Source organism: Aquarana catesbeiana, linkage group LG02 (assembly GCF_042186555.1).
Source record: "Aquarana catesbeiana isolate 2022-GZ linkage group LG02, ASM4218655v1, whole genome shotgun sequence".
In the NCBI taxonomy this organism is placed as follows: Eukaryota; Metazoa; Chordata; class Amphibia; order Anura; family Ranidae; genus Aquarana; species Aquarana catesbeiana.
The window spans coordinates 60,209,066-60,229,553 of record NC_133325.1 but is presented as its reverse complement, the minus strand read 5'-3'; the positions used below and the strand labels follow the sequence as shown (position 1 = coordinate 60,229,553).

Genomic DNA, 20,488 nt, shown 5'->3' with positions numbered 1-20,488 from the left:
GAATTTCTGAATATTCAGAAAAATTCGAAAATTCGGAAATTATATTTCCGAATTAACGAATTTGTCTAAATTTGTTAAAAAATGAATTTGTAACTAAATGAATTGCACATGTCTAGCAAACACCAGTTTCCATTGATTAAAATGCATCCACGTACACATTTCCACATCTTTATTACATTGTGAATGAATGAATGAATGAATGATTTGTAAAGCGCTGCAATTGCGAACTGAATCGCCTCAAGGCGCTAAGTCATAGGACAATTGTGTCCTATAGGACATAGGACAATTGTGTTAATAAGCACCCCCCACATCATGTCTGGGAAGACAACAAGGAGAGACAGACATTCCCATGGTACTGTGAGGGGGCCAGCAGCGTAAATGTCCACAGGCAAAGGTGGACGTGTGGACGGTGGACGTGTTCAGTCCTCAGGCAGGGCATCATTTCCTCTGTTTAGTGATGTTGCCCATGCTATCCAGCCACAGCATGCAGAGGAGGTGGTGGACTGCCTTAATAAACCATGCTCATCCTCCTCCTCCTCCGTCACCCAAGCAAAGACTAATGCGCAGTCCACTGAGTGGCTAAACCCGCCTCCTTGTTATTTCTGCAGCTTGTTATTCTGCCATGTCTCCATGCAGCTAGTGGCGATGATGCAAGATTTGTCAGCTCTACCTCCTCCTCCTCCTCCTCTATGCCCTCCTCTGCTGAATTGTCCTATGAACCACAAGTGCCCCCTAAGCGTTCAAGGGACTATTCAATGAGTCAGGCTAAAAGGTGCCATGCAGTGCATCAGCTGGTGTGTCTAGTTGACAGGAACCACACCGGTACAGAGATTCTTGAAGCTCTGCAGGGGCAAGCCCAGGGGAGGTTCACACCACGTCAGCTGGAGCCAGGAATAGTGGTGTGCGATAATGGCATAAACCTCCTGTTTGCCCTTAGCCAGGGAAAAGTGAAACATGTGCCATGCCTGGCACATGTCCTCAATTTGGTGGTGCAGCATTTCCTAAATAGGTATGCAGGGTTGGAAGATCTGCTAAAGCAGGCCAGAACAGTCTGTAGCCATTTCAGGCGGTCATACACAGCCAGTGCTCGGTTGGCTGAAATTCAGTGGGAATTCCACCTGCCCATAAACCACCTGATTTGTGACATGCCCACCAGGTGGAACACGACTTTGGCAATGCTGCAGCAGTTGCACATGCAGCAGAGGGCCATCAACGAGTACCTATGTGAGTATAGTACAACGACAGACTCAGGCCGGCTTGACTTTTTTCCCCCACGCCAATGGCTGCTCAAAAAGGATGCATGCACTGTACTGTCACCATGTGAGGAGGCCACAAGGATTGTGAGCTGTGACAGTGTATGCATCAGTGACACAATCCCTGTTGTGTTCCTGCTGGAGCAGACTCTGAGTGGCATTATGGACAGGGCACTCAAGGCAGAGCAGCGGGAGGAAGTGGAGGACTTCCTTTCCTCTCAAGGCCCACTTTATGCAGACACCATTGTTCCTATGCCACAGAACACATAAGAGGAGATGGAGGAGGAGGTGCATTCTGGCAGTTTTGGAGGCATTGAAGCAAAGGAAGACATGCATCAAACAGTAAGAGATGGTTTTTAATCCCCAGAACCCTTGGGAGTAGTACGTGGCTTGGAGGAAGTAGTTCCAGATACTGTAATCCTCAGTGACCCCGAGGAGTCTGCTTCTCATGCCCTCCGCAAATTTACGGTGCATGGGCTCCCTTATGCTTCAAAGCCTTTGAAAGGACCGAAGAATGCGTGGCATAAAGGAGAAGGATCTGTATTGGTTGGCAACCCTCCTTGAGCACCGTTACAAGGGGAAAGTCTCAGAACTCATTCTGTCCCCACAGAGAGTGCAGAAGATGAAATCTCTTGAGGAAACCTTAAAGAGAAGTTTGTCTAAAGCTTTTTAAGATTCTGGTAGGTTACAGTGTTCTGGAAAATGTAATTTTGAGGCTTCTGTTGGTCAAAAGAGTAGTGGAGTGACTGTGCCTGTCCTGGCACTAGGTCTACAGCATGTGCGGATAAGGTAAACCAGGCTTGCGCCAGACCCAGAAGTGACGTATCCCCGCTCTGACCTAAGCTTCATCGTGCTTGGCATCTTCAGGAAGTACAAGTACGGTAAAACGTACATTGGAGCGGGAATTTGTCACTTCTCGGTTCCATATGTGATACTTACCCAAGCTGACTATCCAGAGCAAGGCGGGACCGCACGTCTGCGCAAGCCTAGTATACCTTATCCGCACATGCTGTAGACACCTAGTGCCAGGACAGGCACAGTCACATGTGAGTGCAACTTTTATGTTTGCCTTTACACTTTTAATAAAACATAATACACCATAAAGTTTTTCTTTGTGTCCCTGGTGGAGTCTGTTCCCACATCCCCACCCTTGTCCTGAGAGAGTCTTAGAGTGGAGAGGTTCAAACTAAGGAATCTATCAGTTTTTTCCAAAAGTGCATTTTGACCTACTGTAAAAAGAGGTCAAACACCTTTGGTGAGTTGCCATCTACCTCATGAGCATTCGTGGTGAAGCGTTTTTGAAGACACAGCAATTTGGAAGCACTTTATTCTATGTTTTATAAGTTTTGCAGTTGGTGTTGGGATTGTCACATCAGACTTTTCAGGTGGCATTTTTCATGTGTATCATGTATGGTACATGGTATTATTTCTGATTTACATTATGCTTGATGATTGTTAGCGCCAACACCTTTATTTATAGTTTTTATTTATGAAGGAGTGAATACTTCACTTGTTAAAAAGGGCAGCTACACTATTTTAGTTTCACATTTAGGGTGCCATCATCAGCTATGTTGCTAAGATTTTTTGGTCCTCGTCACCCAGGGCTGTCAGCTTTCGCATCCCATTGACAGCATCTGCATCACATGGTGGACGATTATCTAAGGATGAAAACAGAGATGGAGAGCTTTTCCAGAGGACGATTCACTGGCTTACTGGGTTATGAGAATAGACCACTGTCCAGAACTTGCCCAGTATGCAATTGAGCTGCTGGTCTGAGCTGCCCTGCATCCAGCATGCTTTCTGAATGGGCATTAAGTGCTGCTGGAGGTTTTGTTACTAATAATAGAACACGTCTGTTTACAGACTCCATGGACCGTCTGGCATTTATCAAAATGAATCAGTCCTGGATTACCAGCAGCTATGAAGCCCCCGATGCCGAAGTTGCTGATTAAGTGTTTTTGGGATGTGTAATCTCTGCATGACTTCTAGGCTGCCTAGCATTGTGGGTGTTGATTTCATCTGGAAGAATTTTTACGGTGTAGGTTTCATGGGCACAATTAACACCCAAAGATCAATTTTTCCGCACCTGTTTGACAGGTGCATATCATTTAAATTTTTGACAGCAAGGGCAATTCTTGCTTTCATCAAGAGTACCTCTATAGGGTTACGGTGTGAAGGCGCCACTGACACCCAAAGACCAATTTTTCCGCACCGTCTGACAGGTGCTTTTAATTAAAATTTTTGACAGTAAGACCAATTCTTGCTTTCATCAAGAGTACCTCTATAAGTTTACGTTGTGAAGGCACCACCGACACCCAAAGACCAATTTTTCCGCACCTGTTACTTCTAACCAAAGTCTGTGGAAGAGACACCAGAATTTATTTAAAAAATCTCTAATCTTGTTCCCAGTGCACTAAATTGTGGCCTCATCATACAGACTGGCTCCCCAAGCCGTTGCTTACAAAATAAAGCTTGCAGGGAAAATGTCATTTTTCTTGGCTTTATAAATGCAATTATTGCTGTAGCAGCGTCTATACACAGTACAGATGTGCCACTTTACATGAAGACTAAGGTGACCCCCCCAGGCACTATATTGAAAGGATTTTTTTTATTTTTATGCTTTCACTTTACGCATCAATAAATCACTGCTCATTTAAATTTTTTTTTTTTTACAAACTTTTATTTCATTGATATATCTCCCCCAGGGCAGTACCTGGACCCTCATAACCATTGTATGCCCAATTACTTGCATATAAGCCTTCAAAATAGCCACTTTTGATTTTTCCAGTTCGGGTTCCATAGACTGTAATAGGGTTCATTATTTATTTATCGGTTCCAAACTTTTGCGATGTTCGAAAGGTCTGGTGCGAACCGAACAGGGTGTCATTTGGCCCGTCCCTATTGGTCACCTCCCTGACCAAGGTCCTGATCGCTCAGTTTGGCCGGGTGGCCCGCTCTAGGAAGAGTCCTGGTGGTTCCAAACTTCTTCCATTTATGGATGATGGAGGCCACTGTGTTATTTGGACCTTCAATGATGCAGACATTTTTCTGTACCCTTTCCCAGATCTGTGCCTCAAACAATTCCTGGGACTTCATGGCTTGGTTTGTGCTCTGACATGCACTGTTAACTGTGGGACTTTATATAGACAGGTGTGTGCCTTTCCAAATCATGTCCGATCAACTGAATTTACCACAGGTGAACTCCAATCAAGTTGTAGAAACATCTTAAGGATGCTCAGTGGAAACAAGATGCACCTGAGCTCAATTTTGAGTGGCATGGCAAAGGCTGTGAATACTTATGTACATGTGATTTTTTTAGTTTTTTATTTTTCATAAATTTGAAAAGACTTCTAACAAACTTCTTTCATGTTGTCATTATTGGGTATTGTTTGTAGAATTTTGAGGAAATTAATGATTTTAATCCATTTTGGAATAAGGCTGTAACATATCAAAATGTGGAAAAAGTAAAGTGCTGTGAATGCTTTCCAGATACACTGTATGTTACTGCAAATGCATGTATGCAAAAGCGGTCATGCACTCAAAATAAAACGGGTAAGGTTGCGTCCTGTATTTTAAGATGATAAATTTTCTTTTCAAAGTGCTAGTTGAAATGGCTACAAGAAGAATAATCAGTCTGACTCGCAAACACACACAGCTGCTGTTTTACTGCCTGGCTAATCTGCATAATCAAACACTCACTAATTGCAAGAGGCTTTGATTTAGAGGCTTCTTGATGCGCGATCTGGCCATGTTTTTTCTTTAAATATCAAGGAAAAAGCCAAACCGAATGCTTTCCACTTAAGAATATGAGACTTTTTTTTTTCATCCATCAGAGAAAGATGTTATACACATCAAATTTATTGCTTCATTAAAAATGCATTAGGTGGAAAACTGCAAAAGCATAAGTAAATATTAATAGGTTGTGTTATACGATAGTGTGGTTTGATTAAACTAGTGTGTACACAGGGGTTTGTTGAATGGAGAACTCTGTGCTGGGGTCTCAAGTGAATATATGTTAGCCCAAGACAAATTTACTGAAACATTAATGTAGAAATCTGAGAGCCAGCCAGGAGATTACGAGCCCATTCAGAGTTTTAGGCCACATGCACAATGTGTTCTTTTAAAAGCCTTTTCTACTTACAGCAGACAAGAAGCAGAAAAAATGCAGTAAAAGGCACGTTTTTGCATGCCTGTTTATGCTTGTTCATGCATTTGGCATTAGAGAATTTCATTGGCCAGAATTTTAATTTATTATAGCCATTGGAATGTAAAAACATGTGAACGTGCATAAAAGCAACTAGCTTTAATGCACATTTGCACTTTTTTAGCCCAAACGGTCCTCTTCAGAATGCACAAGTAATGTTTTGTTTTCTGCCTCTAAACCTCTGTAAACGCCTATTTATACACATAGGTTAACATGGAGGGACATTTAGAGGCAGAAAAAGAAAAGTCAAATGCCTGTTAAACAGATGTTTTTGAGCTCAAGTGTGAATGTGGCCTTATAGTGCATTAAAACAGGTACAGGAAAAGCTGTGTTGATGGCTTCTGCTCCCAGGGAATCTCATGCAGTCTCTAGTCTCCAACAGTCAGAGAAATTAATACTTTACCACCACCCTCCTTATGCTCCATTCCAAGGAATTTTAAGCAGCCTTCATTAGCCTGTGGAGCAAGGTCTAGTCGTCCTGAACGCGAGGTACCTTTTGTGCAGAATACGCTCATCAATGTCAGGGACCAGTCGGAGACTGCAGTCATGTCAAAAGTCTAATATTAAGGCAGTTCCCAGAGTTAGAGATGAGCCATCACACTGTCTGCTATAAAATGCAGAATTCATCTGATAAGTATTGTCCCGTGTAGAGTACACACTGTGTAAATTGATGTAGGTTGCATTAGGAGGGATGCTGCCGAGCCTGCACCCTCTCTGCTAGTCCAGTGTACCTCTGTTACCTCATTCCCAGTAACAGAATGGGGTCCTATTATGCACATACCGTGGACCTCATATGTGCACTTGTTTCTTCCCGTACCATGTGACCAGGCCATGGATCTCTGTAACCCAAGTTAGTTTCCGGTTGCCACTGGAAACTGACCGCTAGGGAGGGAGCCAGGAAATCGACCCCATCTGTACCAGAGGCCCTTTGTTCTTACCAGGTACCACGCCTAATGACTAGTTGCTCTTTGCCTTGAACTAGTGCTTGGTTACCAATAGAAACCACACTGCTTCTCTTGCTTGACTTGACAAGTAGAACCTAGTTCTTTAGGTACGCCAGAACCAACATGCATCCCTTTGAATAACATCAGACCAGGCTCAGAACAGTTGATGCAACTTTACTTAGAGTTTCTGGCAATACAGTTGAACATGAACAATGTCCACATCCTGACCCTAACTAGAATGGAATAGCTGCCCATGCATACCTCTACAAGGTAGTAATCCATCTTGGCATTTCCCATGCTTTGATGTTCTCCCGAACCCTGGTCCCTCCTCCACACGATTCATGATACATCTTGCCCCTAGAGTTGACAAAAGGCTCCAGGCCGAGTCTTCTCCCAAATTTGTTTACTGATGAGTAGGCTGGATCCAAAAAGCCCGGGAACTGAGACACAAGTAAACTCATCCGCTCCTCAGCCTGGGCCAGCCACTAACTATACTGTATAATACACTTGCAGGCAACCTGCCTACAAGCCAGATATGAAAATGAATACTCTGGCGACACCTTCCTTAGTCCCTCCTCTTGAGGAAACCCACATAGTCATTATCAGCCAGATAAAACAACGAAAACTCTGCTCTGAAGGAATCTTATGCACTCCTGTGCTGTCTCCAAAATTGAGATTTGAAAATGAATACTCACTGCTAATGTGTATGGTAAAGTGTTAAGCATCTATGTTTTATGATCCTGTCATTTTTACAATTACTTATGTGGACATATGGAGGAGAACATATATTATTTATCTTCTTTCAGTGGCTTAATGGTTAGCACTCCTATCTTGTGGGACCAGGGTCCTCAGTTGTAATTCCAACCAGGATACTACCTGCATGGAGTATGCATGTTCTACCTGTGCTTGCGTTGTTTTTTTTCCAGGTACCCTAGTTTCCTCCCAAATGGCAAAAACATATGCTGTTGGCAAATTGGTTCCTGTGTAAATTGGCTCTAGCATGTGTAGCACTACCCCCCCCCCCGTAGGAGTTGCCCACTGCTGCACAGCCAGTCACACAGCATTTCCTTCTTGCACTCAAACTCAGAAAACAGTCCTTTGGCTTGTTTTATTAGGGGATGATAACTTGCATGAAGTAGGGACTTGCCCAACTTGAAAATGTTCAAACACAAAACCAGGGACAACTTCCTCCCTATTTACAGAATCCTCTTCCTCCTGCACAAACTTGGTTCCCTTATGTACAGCTTCTGCTGGTCACTCCTGGTGGAACTAACAGCCACTTGTTAGCTCAGCAACATCCCATTACATGCTAGGAACTAGCTGCCCCTTTTGGTAAAGTAGCACACGTAGAGTGAACAGCATCTCTCGCCACCTTCTGCTTCCCCGTTAACACTGAATCCAGTTCTGCTGCTGCAGAAATGCTAGCCCACCTGCCTGCCATCAGCCCACCAGGCTGCTTTCTTCTCCCAGTCCTCCTGACTGACTCACACACACACACGGAGATCTCCCAGGGCAAGGTGGATGAAGACTTGGCACACCACTGTCTTCAAGAGATCCCTGCTAAAGTTGGCAGCCCCCCCCCCTTGTCTGTCCCTGCACTGTGCTGATCTTTTCACTGCCTCCCCTTGCTCTCTCGACTACCTCTCTGGTTAAGGTCCCTCCAACTACCTCCTGTGGTAGGATCCATCCAGGCCAGCCTCCCGAGCTCCAGACCAAAGCAAAACCCCTCCCCGGCAGGGATCCCTCAGGGGCTACTGACAGCATCTCCTCAGCACTGCTTCTCCATCTTCCACCTGACTCCCCTGCTGGCCTGGCTCATTCCTATTTATGGGTTAAGGGCCCATAAATATTCAAGGCAACCACTCTGCCTACTATCTTCCAGAACGTTCTCCAACATTCTAGAAACAGGGGGGGGCACCAGACAGCTGCCAGGATGAGTCATCCAGCCCTAACCTCTAATAACCCTGACCCAGATTCAGTGACTCAGGTTTATCCCTGGGCCAGACTATAGTTTGCTTACTCTAATTGTAGTAGCTCACACTAGAGTTGCACTAGAAAAATATAAGAAAGGGTTGCATATGAAAGATGTTGCATGCCTTGTGCATTATCTTATCGCGTAGAAGAAGGATGGTTTTGAATTAGATAAGACTTTATGAATCATATATCAGCCAGTATTATGTGCAGTACATGTTTGGAATGTTTCTATATTAGATCAATAACATCATAGAGAATAAGAAATTAGGAGGAGAAAATATTCCAAAGAATGTTCTAAGGTTTGTACACACAAAGTAAAATACCTTTTAGTTATACCTTGAGAGCTGGTATAAATAAAAATGTTCCTACAACCTCTTGTTGGTAAGTACAATGTTTTTGACATTGTGGCAAGGACGTGCAAGGTTCTGTTCTTTCAACATAAGCATGTAATGTATCAATGTAGAATACGTTTTGGAATAAGGATTCTTTCACACCAAGTGCATTGAGCTACGATGATCATCGTTGTGCACTGGTGCGCGTTGTGTAAACATGCTGAATGTCTACATTTTTATGTAACACACAAAAAAGGTGTTGCCACGCGCTGTTTTGCATACATTTAAATGAAGTATCATTTTGATAACCTTTTTAAAAAAAAGAAATTATTGTAATAACGCATTGTACCACCCCTACACAATGCACACCAGCGCGCATAATGTGCAAAGGCCTGTTCGCACCAGAGCGCGGTGCAGAAAAGGTGCATTCCGGTGTTCCCCACACTGCAGGTACCAATGTATTGTTAATGGTACCCCAAATGCAGAGCGCTTGTGGGCCCCAGATTGCATGGTACCGCAGTACCATGCAGTATGGTGCAGTGTGTTTTTAAAAGTAATGCAAACACTACTTTTCCTGTGGTTCAATGTGTTTTTCAGCCCATTCAAATGAATGGGCTGTCAAACTACACCACACAGGAATGCATGGAAATCACACAGGAATGTTCCTGTACAATCCCAGTGTGAACCGGCCCATGACAGAGGACAATTTTTTGAAAACATAAGACCTTAACATATTCTCTTTTGGCTCAATTCTCTTTTGTAGATTCTCTTTTGGCTCAATTCTATTTTGTAGACCAAGAAGGAAGGAAATTTCCTGCAATATCACCATCTCATGACAGGACAATGTTAACCACTTCCCATCCAGGACAATTCTGGCAATTCCTACATGTAAAAATCATAATTTTTTTTTCTAGAAAATTACTCAGAACCCCCAAACATTATATAATTTTTTTAGCAGAGACCCTAGGGAATAAAATGTTGGTCACTGCAACTTTTTTATGTATTTGCGCAGTGATTTTTCAAACGCATTTTTTTGGGGGTGAAAAAAAAGTTTCATAATTTAAAAAAAAAACAAAAAACAGTAAAGTTAGCACAATTTTTTTGTATAATGTGAAAAATGATGTTACACCGAGTAAATAGATACCTAACATGTCATGCTTTAAAATTGTGCGCACTGGTGGAATGGCGCCAAATTTTGGTACTTAAAAATCTCCATAGGCGACACCTTAAACATTTTATACAGGTTACCTGTTTAGAGTTACAGAGGAGGTCTTGGGCTAGAATTGTTGCTCTCGCTCTAACGCACGCGACAATATCTCACATGTGTGATTTGAATGCTGTTTACATATGTGGGTGCGGCTTACTCATGCGTTCACATCTGTGCACGAGCACGCTAGGACGGGGGCACTTTAAAACATTTTTTATTCTTTATCTTGTTTTAATTTTTAATTTTTATTTTTTTCTCTTTAAATTATTATTTTTTGATCACTTTTATTCCTATTACAAGGAATGTAAACATCACTTGTAATAGGAATAGTGTGTGGCAGGTCCTATTTATGGAGAGATCTGGGGCCTATAAGACCCCAGATCTCTCCTCCAGGCTGGAAAGACAGAGATGAAAAAAATAAATAAACTGTCTCGGCCTTTCCAGCCAATTGCTTACATCCGCCGGCCCAGACGTCATAACGTCACGCACGGGCCTCCAAGGGTCATAGAGATGACTGGGGATCATCTGGTCACCAGAAATCTCTATGGCTAACTCCCAGGGGCGACCGATTCATTCTCTGGCTTGCCGATCGCACAGGTGAGACCGGAGAAGCGCCGGGGGGCGGGGGCTCAAAAGTGGAAGCTCCGCTTATCTGACTCCTCTCCCCCTTCGGTGCCACATTTGGCACTTTTCGGGGGGGGGGAGCGAGTATGTTTTTTTTGGCGCGATCACCTGGAAGTTTGGCCCCCCTCCTCCTTCCCCCCGCCGCTGGGTCATTCAGAAAGTGCAGCGCGCCTCGCGCATTAGCAGTAAGGAAACGGTTTACCTTAGGAGCAATGGCAGCGGCAGCACCCGAGAGCTAATGGAAAAACTGGCTGGGGAGCCGACATCGCAGGATCCCTGGACAGGTAAGTGCCCTAATATTAAAAGTCAGCAGCTACAGTATTTGTAGCTGCTGACTTTCATTTTTTTCTGAAGGAGGCTGGACCTCCTCTTTAAAGGGTTAGTTCACCTTGTTAGAAAAAATGAAAAGGTGAACTAACAGTCTACATTCTCCCCCACCAACCCCGCCCCCACTGTACTCACCTCCATGGGTGATGAGCTTTCAGTGCTCCCACAGCCAGTGTAGCAATCCAGGGTTTTGAAATCCAATCTCTTCCCTTGCTTCTTTCTGCAGTGCTTCTAGGATGGATCAGAGTGAGGCTCTGTGCCGGTTCTGACCAATCAAAATCACTCTGATCCATTCTGGAAGCTCTCCACTAGAAAGGAGGAGAAGAGTGGTGGATTTCAAATTCCCAAACTGCTACAGCGGCTGCATATTGGGTACTGACAGCTCATCACCCATGGAAGTCAGTACGGGGGTGGGGGGAATATGGTGTTAGTTTACGCTTTCATTTTTTTTCTGTAAACTTACATTTTAAGACCTAGAATCTCTACCTCTTAGTTCCATATAGGAGTAACCTAATAATTATTCCCATGTGGAGATGTGTATATCTGTAGATCGATGTAACCATATAATGGCTTAAACCGTTTGTGACCACTATATTAAAATCAATGAAATTGCATGGATTTCTTGTAAACCTTTTACTGCCAGTCCAGATACAGTGGATTTATCTGCAAAATGCATTCACTTCAACTTGTTATCTGTGAAATGGGACACTTAGTATAGTGTACAATATATGTGACCGTTGTTTTCACAAAAAGAATATTGTATTGAGCACCATTATTATGTGATTCTGGATGAGTTTCTGTATGTGTGTTTTTGATGCATTTGTTTTGCATTCCAGTGTGTTTTTGATGTGTTCCGGTGCATTTTTTCCCCTCTTTATTTTTAATCTTAATTTAGGACAGTGGTCTCCAAACTGCAGCTCGGGGGCCGGATGTGGCCCTTTGCTTGCCTTTATACCTGGACCTTGGGGCACTATTCCTCCCACTGACACCAACAATGTGGCACTATTCCTCCCACTGATACCAATGATGGGGCACTATTCCTCCCACTGACACCAACAATGTGGCACTATTCCTCCCACTGATACCAATGATGGGGCACTATTCCTCCCACTGATACCAACGATAGGGCACTATTCCTCCCACTGACACCAACAATGTGGCACTATTCCTCCCACTGATACCAATGATGAGGCACTATTCCTCCCAATGACGCCAACGATGGGGCACTATTCCGCCCACTGACACCAATGATGGGACACTTCTCCTCCACTAATATTATTAAACATGGGACACAGTCCAGCTCTCCTGAAGTCTGAATGACAGTAAAGTCGCCCTTTGTTTAGAAAGTTTGGAGACCCCTGATTTAGGACATGTGTGTTATGATGCATTTTTGATGCGTTCCAATGCATTCTGGTGTGTTTTTATGCATTTTGCCATATTCCACATGCGCCCCAAACAGAAAAAATGCAGCATGTTCTATTCATCTTGACTGTACTGGAATGCACTGCACTGATGTGAACTAGGGCTATTGGAATACATGGAAAACACTGTGCATGCATTTAAATAAATCTAAAATATACAATTAGATTGTAATGAGTGTGACCAGTACTACAGGGTAAGTCTCTAAATGTATAATAAGTATTCTGGACTGAAAGAATGTTTCAGAAATCTTGCTTTACAGTCATTTAAGAATCCATATCTGTTATGGTGTTCATTATTATACATATATAGACTATTATTCCGTATGTTAGCGGACACCCTGCTATCACACCTATACGAGCATGATGGTCATCCCGCGTGAAAATCATGTGCATTAATATGGAATTGCCTGTGACCCTTCTTGTGGCTATAACAGCCTCACTCCTTTGGGGAAAGATTTCCACAAGATGAGTATGTCTGCCCATTTAGCAAAAAGGGAATTGGCGGGAAACTTTTGGAATGTGTCTGCAAAAAATTGTGCCCATTCAGCTAAAAGAACATACTGTATTTATTGGCGTATAACACTCACTTTTTTACCATGAAAATCGGGTGCAAATAGCGTGTGCGTGTTATACGCCAATACTTCAATTTTAGCTGCCTCGGAGGGGACAGGGAGGGGGGCGGGACGAGCGCCGTCAGATTACATGCAGTGAGAATCTCCTGTTTACTTGGCAGCCTCTGTAATAGGAAGTCCTGTCTCCTGGGCCGCCATTGGACCACTGTTCTGTCTATCATAGGAGATTCTCTTTGTATGTAATCTGTCTGCGCTCATCCCGCCCCCTCCCTGTCCCCTCTAGGCTGCAGGTGGACATCAGTCAGACTGCACTGATGGCAATGGTGAGGCTGCTGCATTGAAAGCAATCGTGAGGCTGTATTGATGTGGATTGATGAGGCTGCAGATGGGCACTGACCGTTATTTTGCTCCAAAGTCCCTTATTTAAAATTTTTGTTTTTTTCCTGAAACTTCCCTCTTAAAATGAATGTGCGTGTTATACGCCTGTGCGTGTTATACGCCGATAAATACAGTATATGAGATCAGGAACAATATTGAATTAGAAGACCTAAGTTGCTATTGCTGTGCCGAATCATTCCAAATGTGTTCAGTAGGGTTTAGGTCAGGAATCTGTGCAGACCACTAGAGTTCCTCCACACCAAACTCATCAAACCATATCTTTATAGGGCTGGCTTTATACACAGAGACAGGCATGCTGAAACAGAAAAAGGCCTTCACCATACTGTTACATAATGCTGGAAATGCACAAATCTAACATGCCTTTGTATGCTGTAGCACTAACAGTACTCTTCATTGGAAACACCTCAACTCTATATTTTGGAGGGGGGTCCACATACATGTGAACATATAGTGCAGTGGTCTCCAAACTGCGGCCCTGGGGCCAGATGTGGCCCTTTGCTTGGCGTTATCTAGGACTTGAGGCATTATTCCTGCCACTGACAATAACAATGGGGCATAATTCCTTCCACTGACACAAACAATGGGGCACTATTCCTCCCATTGACACCAACTACTTCTCTCTCTCTAATACCAAAAATTGGGCGTTGTTTACTCCCACTGGGCACAGTTCGGCCCCCCTGAAGTCTGAAGGACAGTAAACTGGCCCTTTCTGTAGAAAGTTTGGAGACACCTGATATGGTTTATCAGTGATGTAATACAAGTAATAACAACCAATCAAAACTGATCTTTCACCCACTGATAGTGTGCAGTCACTTTCAAGCTGATTGGTTTATAGTTTGCATTTGTTTTTTATTTGCACTGACTGTTTTCCATTCTGCTTTAATTTAATTGCATTTTATTTGAATTGCAGTGTCCTACAGAGACAAAAACAACCTTTGCTGTTCACGTGAAGGTAGTGGGAGACTGGACAGGTAAGTGTCAGGTTTTGAAAATTATTTATTTCAACATCAACCTATGTGCCAATGTGTTTCAAGTGAAGCCACTTTGCCCATTCAGTGTACCACTGCCATAAGACTACAGGGTGCTTAGTACATACTGCGGGGTGGGATTCTGATAGGAGTGGATGTTACTGAGTGGGTTCCTTTGAGCTTCTCACCACTGCCAGTAATGCTACAGGAGTTTGATGATGACATTACCTGTAGTCCTAAAGAGAGAGGGGGGGGGGGGTGTTCATGTCCATGACTGTCTGAGCTCACAGATAAGGGTTGGGTGATGATGGCTGTCATTTAACAAGTAATTGGGGCAAAGGTTCATGAAAAACAGGGATGCTTAGAGCAATACAGTGGTTCGGATAGGATAAGTATTTCCTTGAAAGCTGCAAATATGCTACAAGCAAGGATTCCAAACAATTTAAAATGGCTGAAGCTAGAGTTAGGCGTTCAATACAGGGATTGCGAAGCTTGTCAATCCTTCCTGGATCATTACGTAAACAAAAATCCTGTCTCCTCCAACTTATTCTATCTGCGTGTCATCAGTTGATACCTTTTCAATGGAGATCTCCCTACCAGCCTTCCTTTTTAAATTACTGTATTTATTGGCATATAACACTCACTTTTTCACCTTAGAAATCGGGTGCAAATAGCGTGTGCATGTTATACGCCAATACTTCAATTTTAGCTGCCTCAGAGGGGACAGGGAGCGGGGCGGGATGAGCGCCGTCAGATTACATTCAGTGAGAATCTCCTGTTTACTTGGTGGCCTCTGTAATAGGAAGCCCCGTCTCCTGGGCTGCCATTGGACCACTGTTCTGTTCGATCAGGCTGCACTAATGGCAATGGTGAGGCTGCTGCATTGATGACAATGGTGAGGCTGCTGCATTGATGGCAATGGTGAGGCTGCTGCATTGATGGCAATGGTGAGGCTGCTGCATTGATTGCAATGGTGAGGCTGCATTGATGGCACTTGTGAGGCTGCAGATGGGCATTGATCAGGCTGCATTGATGGCAATGGTCAGGCTGCAGATGGGCACTGACTCTTATTTAAAATGTAGTTTTTTTTTCCTGAATCTTCCCTCTTAAAATGAATGTGCGTGTTATACGCCTGTGCGTGTTATACGCCGATAAACACGGTAGGTACATTCAGTAAATGACATTAGGCGCATGGAAAAACGTATAGCTCAGGAACAAGATTCTGTTGCAAAATTCTACTCACTGTGGACCAGTGTTTAATGTGTGTGAATCCTACATTCATCAGTCGTCTCTTATTGAACTAGCATAGCATTCATCTTCTCAATTCCATGGCACCTCCAGACCTACCTAGACTTACCCCTCCTACTCCTAGTCCTCTCCCTCTTTGTTTGCTTCTTTTGTTCTTTTCTCTTGTCCATATTTTAATCTCTAATAATCCATACTTGATTTCAGGTTAGATGTTACATTATCCCTCAATTAGGGATGATCCCTGTGTTTCACCTTGCCCTATGATTATAGAACACCACATATGAGTATTTTAATTTATTATGACCTGTACTTTTTTCTCCAATATTACTTTCTAACCATGACTCACTCCTTTTGAATTTATGGACAGAGATTTCACTTGACTCTAATTCTATCGCCTTTGTACGTTTTGTACACTTCTTATAATGGATAAAACAGCATATTTTCTGTACCAAACTGTCTCCCTTTTTTGGTCTTAGAATACACCTCATAAAAACTCAAATTGGAGCATACATCATGGCAGAAACCAAGCAGCACATCATTGCAATACAGTATATGCACATTTGCCCATGTTTTATCCCTCTAAAGACCTTGCAAGTATATTGTTATACAGGATTTATATAGCGCCAAAAATTTGTGCAGTGCTTTCCAACATGAGGGCCGACAGTACAGTTACAATACAATTTAATACAGGAGGAATCAGAGGGCCCTGCTCATTACAATTTAGAAGGGAGGGTCAAGTGATACAAAAGATAATAACTGTGGGGGATGATCTGATGGAGAATATAAAAAAGTACAGCTGTTAGGTGGGGGTGGAATAGGCTTCTCTGAAGAGGAGGGTTTTCAGGGATCGTCTAAGAGAAAACAGAGAGATAGCCAGAAAATTGAGGTAGGGAGTTCCATAAGGAAGGAGAGGCTTGGGAAAAGTTCTGGAGGCGAGCATGGGAGGAGGTGATGAGGCAGCTAGAGAGTAGGAGGTCTTGGGAGGAACAAAGAGAGTGATTAGGTTGGTATTTTGAGACAAGGTTAGTGATGTGGCTGGGGCCTGAGTTGTGGATGGCTTTGTAAGTTGTTGTTAGTGTCTTGAATTTAATTAGTTGGTATAGTGAAAGCCAGTGGAGGGATTGCCAGAGAGGAGTAGCAGAAACTGAACCGTTGGTAAGGTGGATGAGCCTGGCAGCAGCATTCATGGTGGACTGAAGGGGGGATAGCCTATGGAGAGGTAGGCCAATGAGGAGGAGGTTGCAGTAGTCGAGGCGCGAGATGATCAGAGGGTAAACTAGGAGCTTTGTTGTGTCTTTGATTAGAAAGGGGCGTATTCTGGAGAGGTTGCGGAGGTTGAGGTGGCAAGTTTTGGACAGTGATTGGACGTGGGGCCGAAAGGATAGTTCAGAGTCTAGGATTACACCTAGAACCTTGGCATGCGGGGATGGGCTGATAGTAGTGCTATTGATTTTGAGAGAGAATTCAGGGTTTTGGATAGATTGAGTTTAAGGGAGTGGTGTGACATCCAGACTGATATGTCTGTTAGTAAATTAGTGATACGTGAGGAGACTGAAGGAGTGAGCCGAGGGGTAGAGAAATAATTTACTATTTTAGGCTGACAAGACATGGTACTGCCTTCTTATCTATAGCCTAGGGACTAGTTGACATGTAGTCCAAAATACGATTGGAGAGGGCTTAACAGTCTCTTGGAGATACACACAGACAGGGAGCACAGGACAGCTCTGTATTTCTGACAAGATCAATAGGCAGTGGGAAGAGAAAGGAACATACCTATGTAAACAGTCTGGTGTGGAAGATTACCCTTCCAAGGGGGGAAGATGGGATTTTCCTCCCTTGTGGATCTTTGCCATGATTGCTAGAACAAGTAGCCTAGATATATAAAACAACAAGATGTGCTTCCTGTGATGCAGTGAATCAATATATAACAGTCCTGTGAACTGATTAGAGTCCTATGATATATCCGTGACTTGATCAAATCCTCAGTGAATAACTCCAACAAAGTGCCTGATAAGTTATTCGCTTACCAGAAAATGAAAACAACTCAGCATAGAGGTAAAACACCCGGTGTGTCTGGAAACAATTTGTCACAACGTGCACCTCCACCAATCTATGCACTCACCAGATCAACAGTGGCGACACGCCTTAAGAAGTTACTTTGAGACATCCCATCCCGGTGTGCCTGTAGAATGGTGGTCCATGACAGGATTGAGCACTATATAAAAAAAGACTCGCCCATGGGAGCCCAAAAATGCTCATATAGTGTAGTATTTATTTAAAATCAGGGTAAAAACAGCTGCAGCATAATACAAAAAGGCCCAAAAATGTACATAGCGTGCCACCACTCCTTCCACGAGGAAGCGGTGGTGAAAGCGTCAGAACGTAGGCCTCTCCCAAAGCGTTTCATGCTCTAGCTCATTATCAAGGGAATCGCACTCGACAGGAAGGTGGGGCCAGGAGTGTCGACGAGGGACCCGAAAAGAGGAGGATCTGGGCTGCTCTGTGCAAAACCACTGCACAGAGCAGGTAACCATAACATTTTTGATATTTTTAAAGAAAAAAAATGAGACTTTAGTATCACTTTAATAAAGGCTATCTATTTGTGGATTCTGCTGAAGTCCCAGCGTTTCTTCAAGATTCAGATTCTACAGGGCTTACAGCAGCTGACAGTTTATGCACCGCTTAACGCACTCAACATGATTAGGGAGAGGAGGTAGCAGCACTTTGTATTTTGTTTTCAGTAGTTTAGAGGCTTGTCATCTCCCACCCACCTTTATACATTGCTATTGGCTTACCATTATGATCAGCTGCATCACTGGGCAGTGGCCAATACAAATGCGTGGGAGCAGGGGCTAAGTAAGCTTCAACACTTCCAGATAGTGTTACATTTTCTCAATAAAAATGTATTACATGCTTTTCTGAAAAATAATGAGCCAGTGGTTGCATTCGGTTCATTCAATATGCCCTACTGAAATACAAGGTGCATGCACGTCTTTAAAAGTCTTGTAAAGTCAGAAGGTTTTTTTTTATCTTAATGCATTCTATGCATTAAGATAAAAAGCCTTCTGTGTGCAGCAGCCCCCCCCCAGCCCCCCTAATACTTACCTGAGCCCCATCTCTGTCCAGTGATGTCCACGAGTGCCTCGGCTGTCCGTGACTCTCCCTCCTGATTGGCTGAGACACAGCAGCGGTGCCATTGGCTTTGGTTGCTGTCAATCAAAGTCAGTTAGCCAATGGGGAGAGAGAGGGAGCGGGGCCCAACCGCAGCTCCGTGTCTGAATGGACACAGGGAGCTGCAGCTTGGCTTGAGTGCCCCCATAGAAAACTGCTTGCTGTGGGGGCACTCAACAGGAGGGAGGGGCACTGAAGAGGGACCCCGAGAAGAAGAGGATCTAGGCTGCTTTGTGCAAATCCACTACACAGAGCAGGTAAGTATAACATGTTTGTTATTTTAATAGGAAAAAAATGATACTTTACAATCACTTTAACAGGCAGCAGGGACCAGGAAGGTCCTCAGAGCTATGAAAGTCAGCACAGGAGCAGTCAGGCCATAGACAATGGTACCATGTATAGTCTGAATGCGAGCTCTGTACTGTGTACGCCTAATTGGATTAGGAGCTAAGGAAGTGTTGGTGGAGCTCTGGACCCAAAGTGGGTGGTCTCTAGTTCTATAAGGCATGAGTTCCTTTGGAGCAGTCCAAGTCCAGTATATATGTATTAGTCTTGATGAAACCTAAAAGTGGACAGAGTAGGCGATAGGCAGGTTGGGGTAGGGAGTTCCATAAGATGGAAAAGGCTCAGGAGAAGTCCTGGAGGCCAGCATGGGAGGGGGGTGAAAAGTAAACTAGAGAACAGGAGGTCTTGGGAGGAACGAAGAGAACTTTATGGTTGGTATTTTAAGACCAGGTTAGTAATGTAGCTAGGGGCCGAGTTGTGGATGGCTTTGTAGGTTTCTGTTAGAATTTTGAATTAATATTAATAATGATAGTATAAATGGATCAAGACTAATGCATATATACTGAACTCGTATCCTTTTGCATCTTATTGGGGTTAGGAGGGCAACAGAGGCCATATGGTAACCTTAGGTAAAAGGTCCTATTACCTTTTCAAGAGACTTCATCCATACAAAATACACGGCATATTTTTAGGGAAAATTTTTACCTGTGAGTTCTTATCTCCTCTTGATTCTTTTTACACTTTCTAAAACATAGCAGATGGTTAGATTGATAATTAACATGCTAAATTTGTTAATGAAACAATTACAGTTTGTGATCACTGACAGCTGTTTACCATAGCTTTGTGTTAGTGCTGCGCAGAGTACTGCCAGGAACGGTGTAACTAGCTCCATTTGCAGGTAGGCAGAGGAGCGCCGCGGCGTGCTGTAGAGTTTAGACCCGGCTCCGGTGCTCCGTTTTGTTCAGTTTGTGGGACATTCATTGCTATTCTCATTAGGGATAATTAAAAATTATTTAATTTACTTAGGGATCAGTGGGAATTTCAGGTTAAGCAGGCAGTGGAGTATTTGGATGAGAGGGGTTTTAGGTACAAGACAGAGCAGCCTGGTCACGGACATATTGATGTGTTTTCTAATTAAGTGTCATGATATTGGATACTTTGTTAAGTGTGGTAGGGTAACTATGGTAACACAAACACTTGAGAGTTTTATGTTTTTGAAGTATTGAACCGCTGTCGTAACTTGGAATAACAAGCTTTTAGTTAGATTCATTTTTTTTTTTTTTTTATTTGCTTAGATGAGGAACCAAGTTTGGCATTGTTGCCCCAATATTGCCCATTCAGCCCTAGGCTGTCTTCTGTGCTTCTCAGTTGGCTCCAGTGCTCTTGTTAGAAGATGATGGTACCCAATAGGTGCAAGAACTTCTCCTTTCCAAGTCACCCCTTGTTTCCACCCTCTACCCACCGCCTTCACCATTCCTTGGTTTCACCCCCTACCCACATCCCAGTACTGCTCCTTTTGGAGAATACAGAACCAAGTAACAATTGTATTGCTAAGTAAT

General features: G+C 43.5%; 1 protein-coding gene across 1 annotated transcript in view; it reads left to right on the top strand.

Annotated features, from left to right (window-relative positions):
- The window catches only part of NOX4 (NADPH oxidase 4), a 348,347-nt gene that overhangs the window by 166,636 nt on the left and 161,223 nt on the right, over positions 1-20,488 (top strand). Inside the window, exon 12 of the mRNA XM_073612966.1 lies at positions 14,168-14,228. Within this exon, the coding sequence (XP_073469067.1) occupies positions 14,168-14,228 (61 nt within the window). The remainder of the gene's footprint in view (positions 1-14,167; positions 14,229-20,488) is intronic.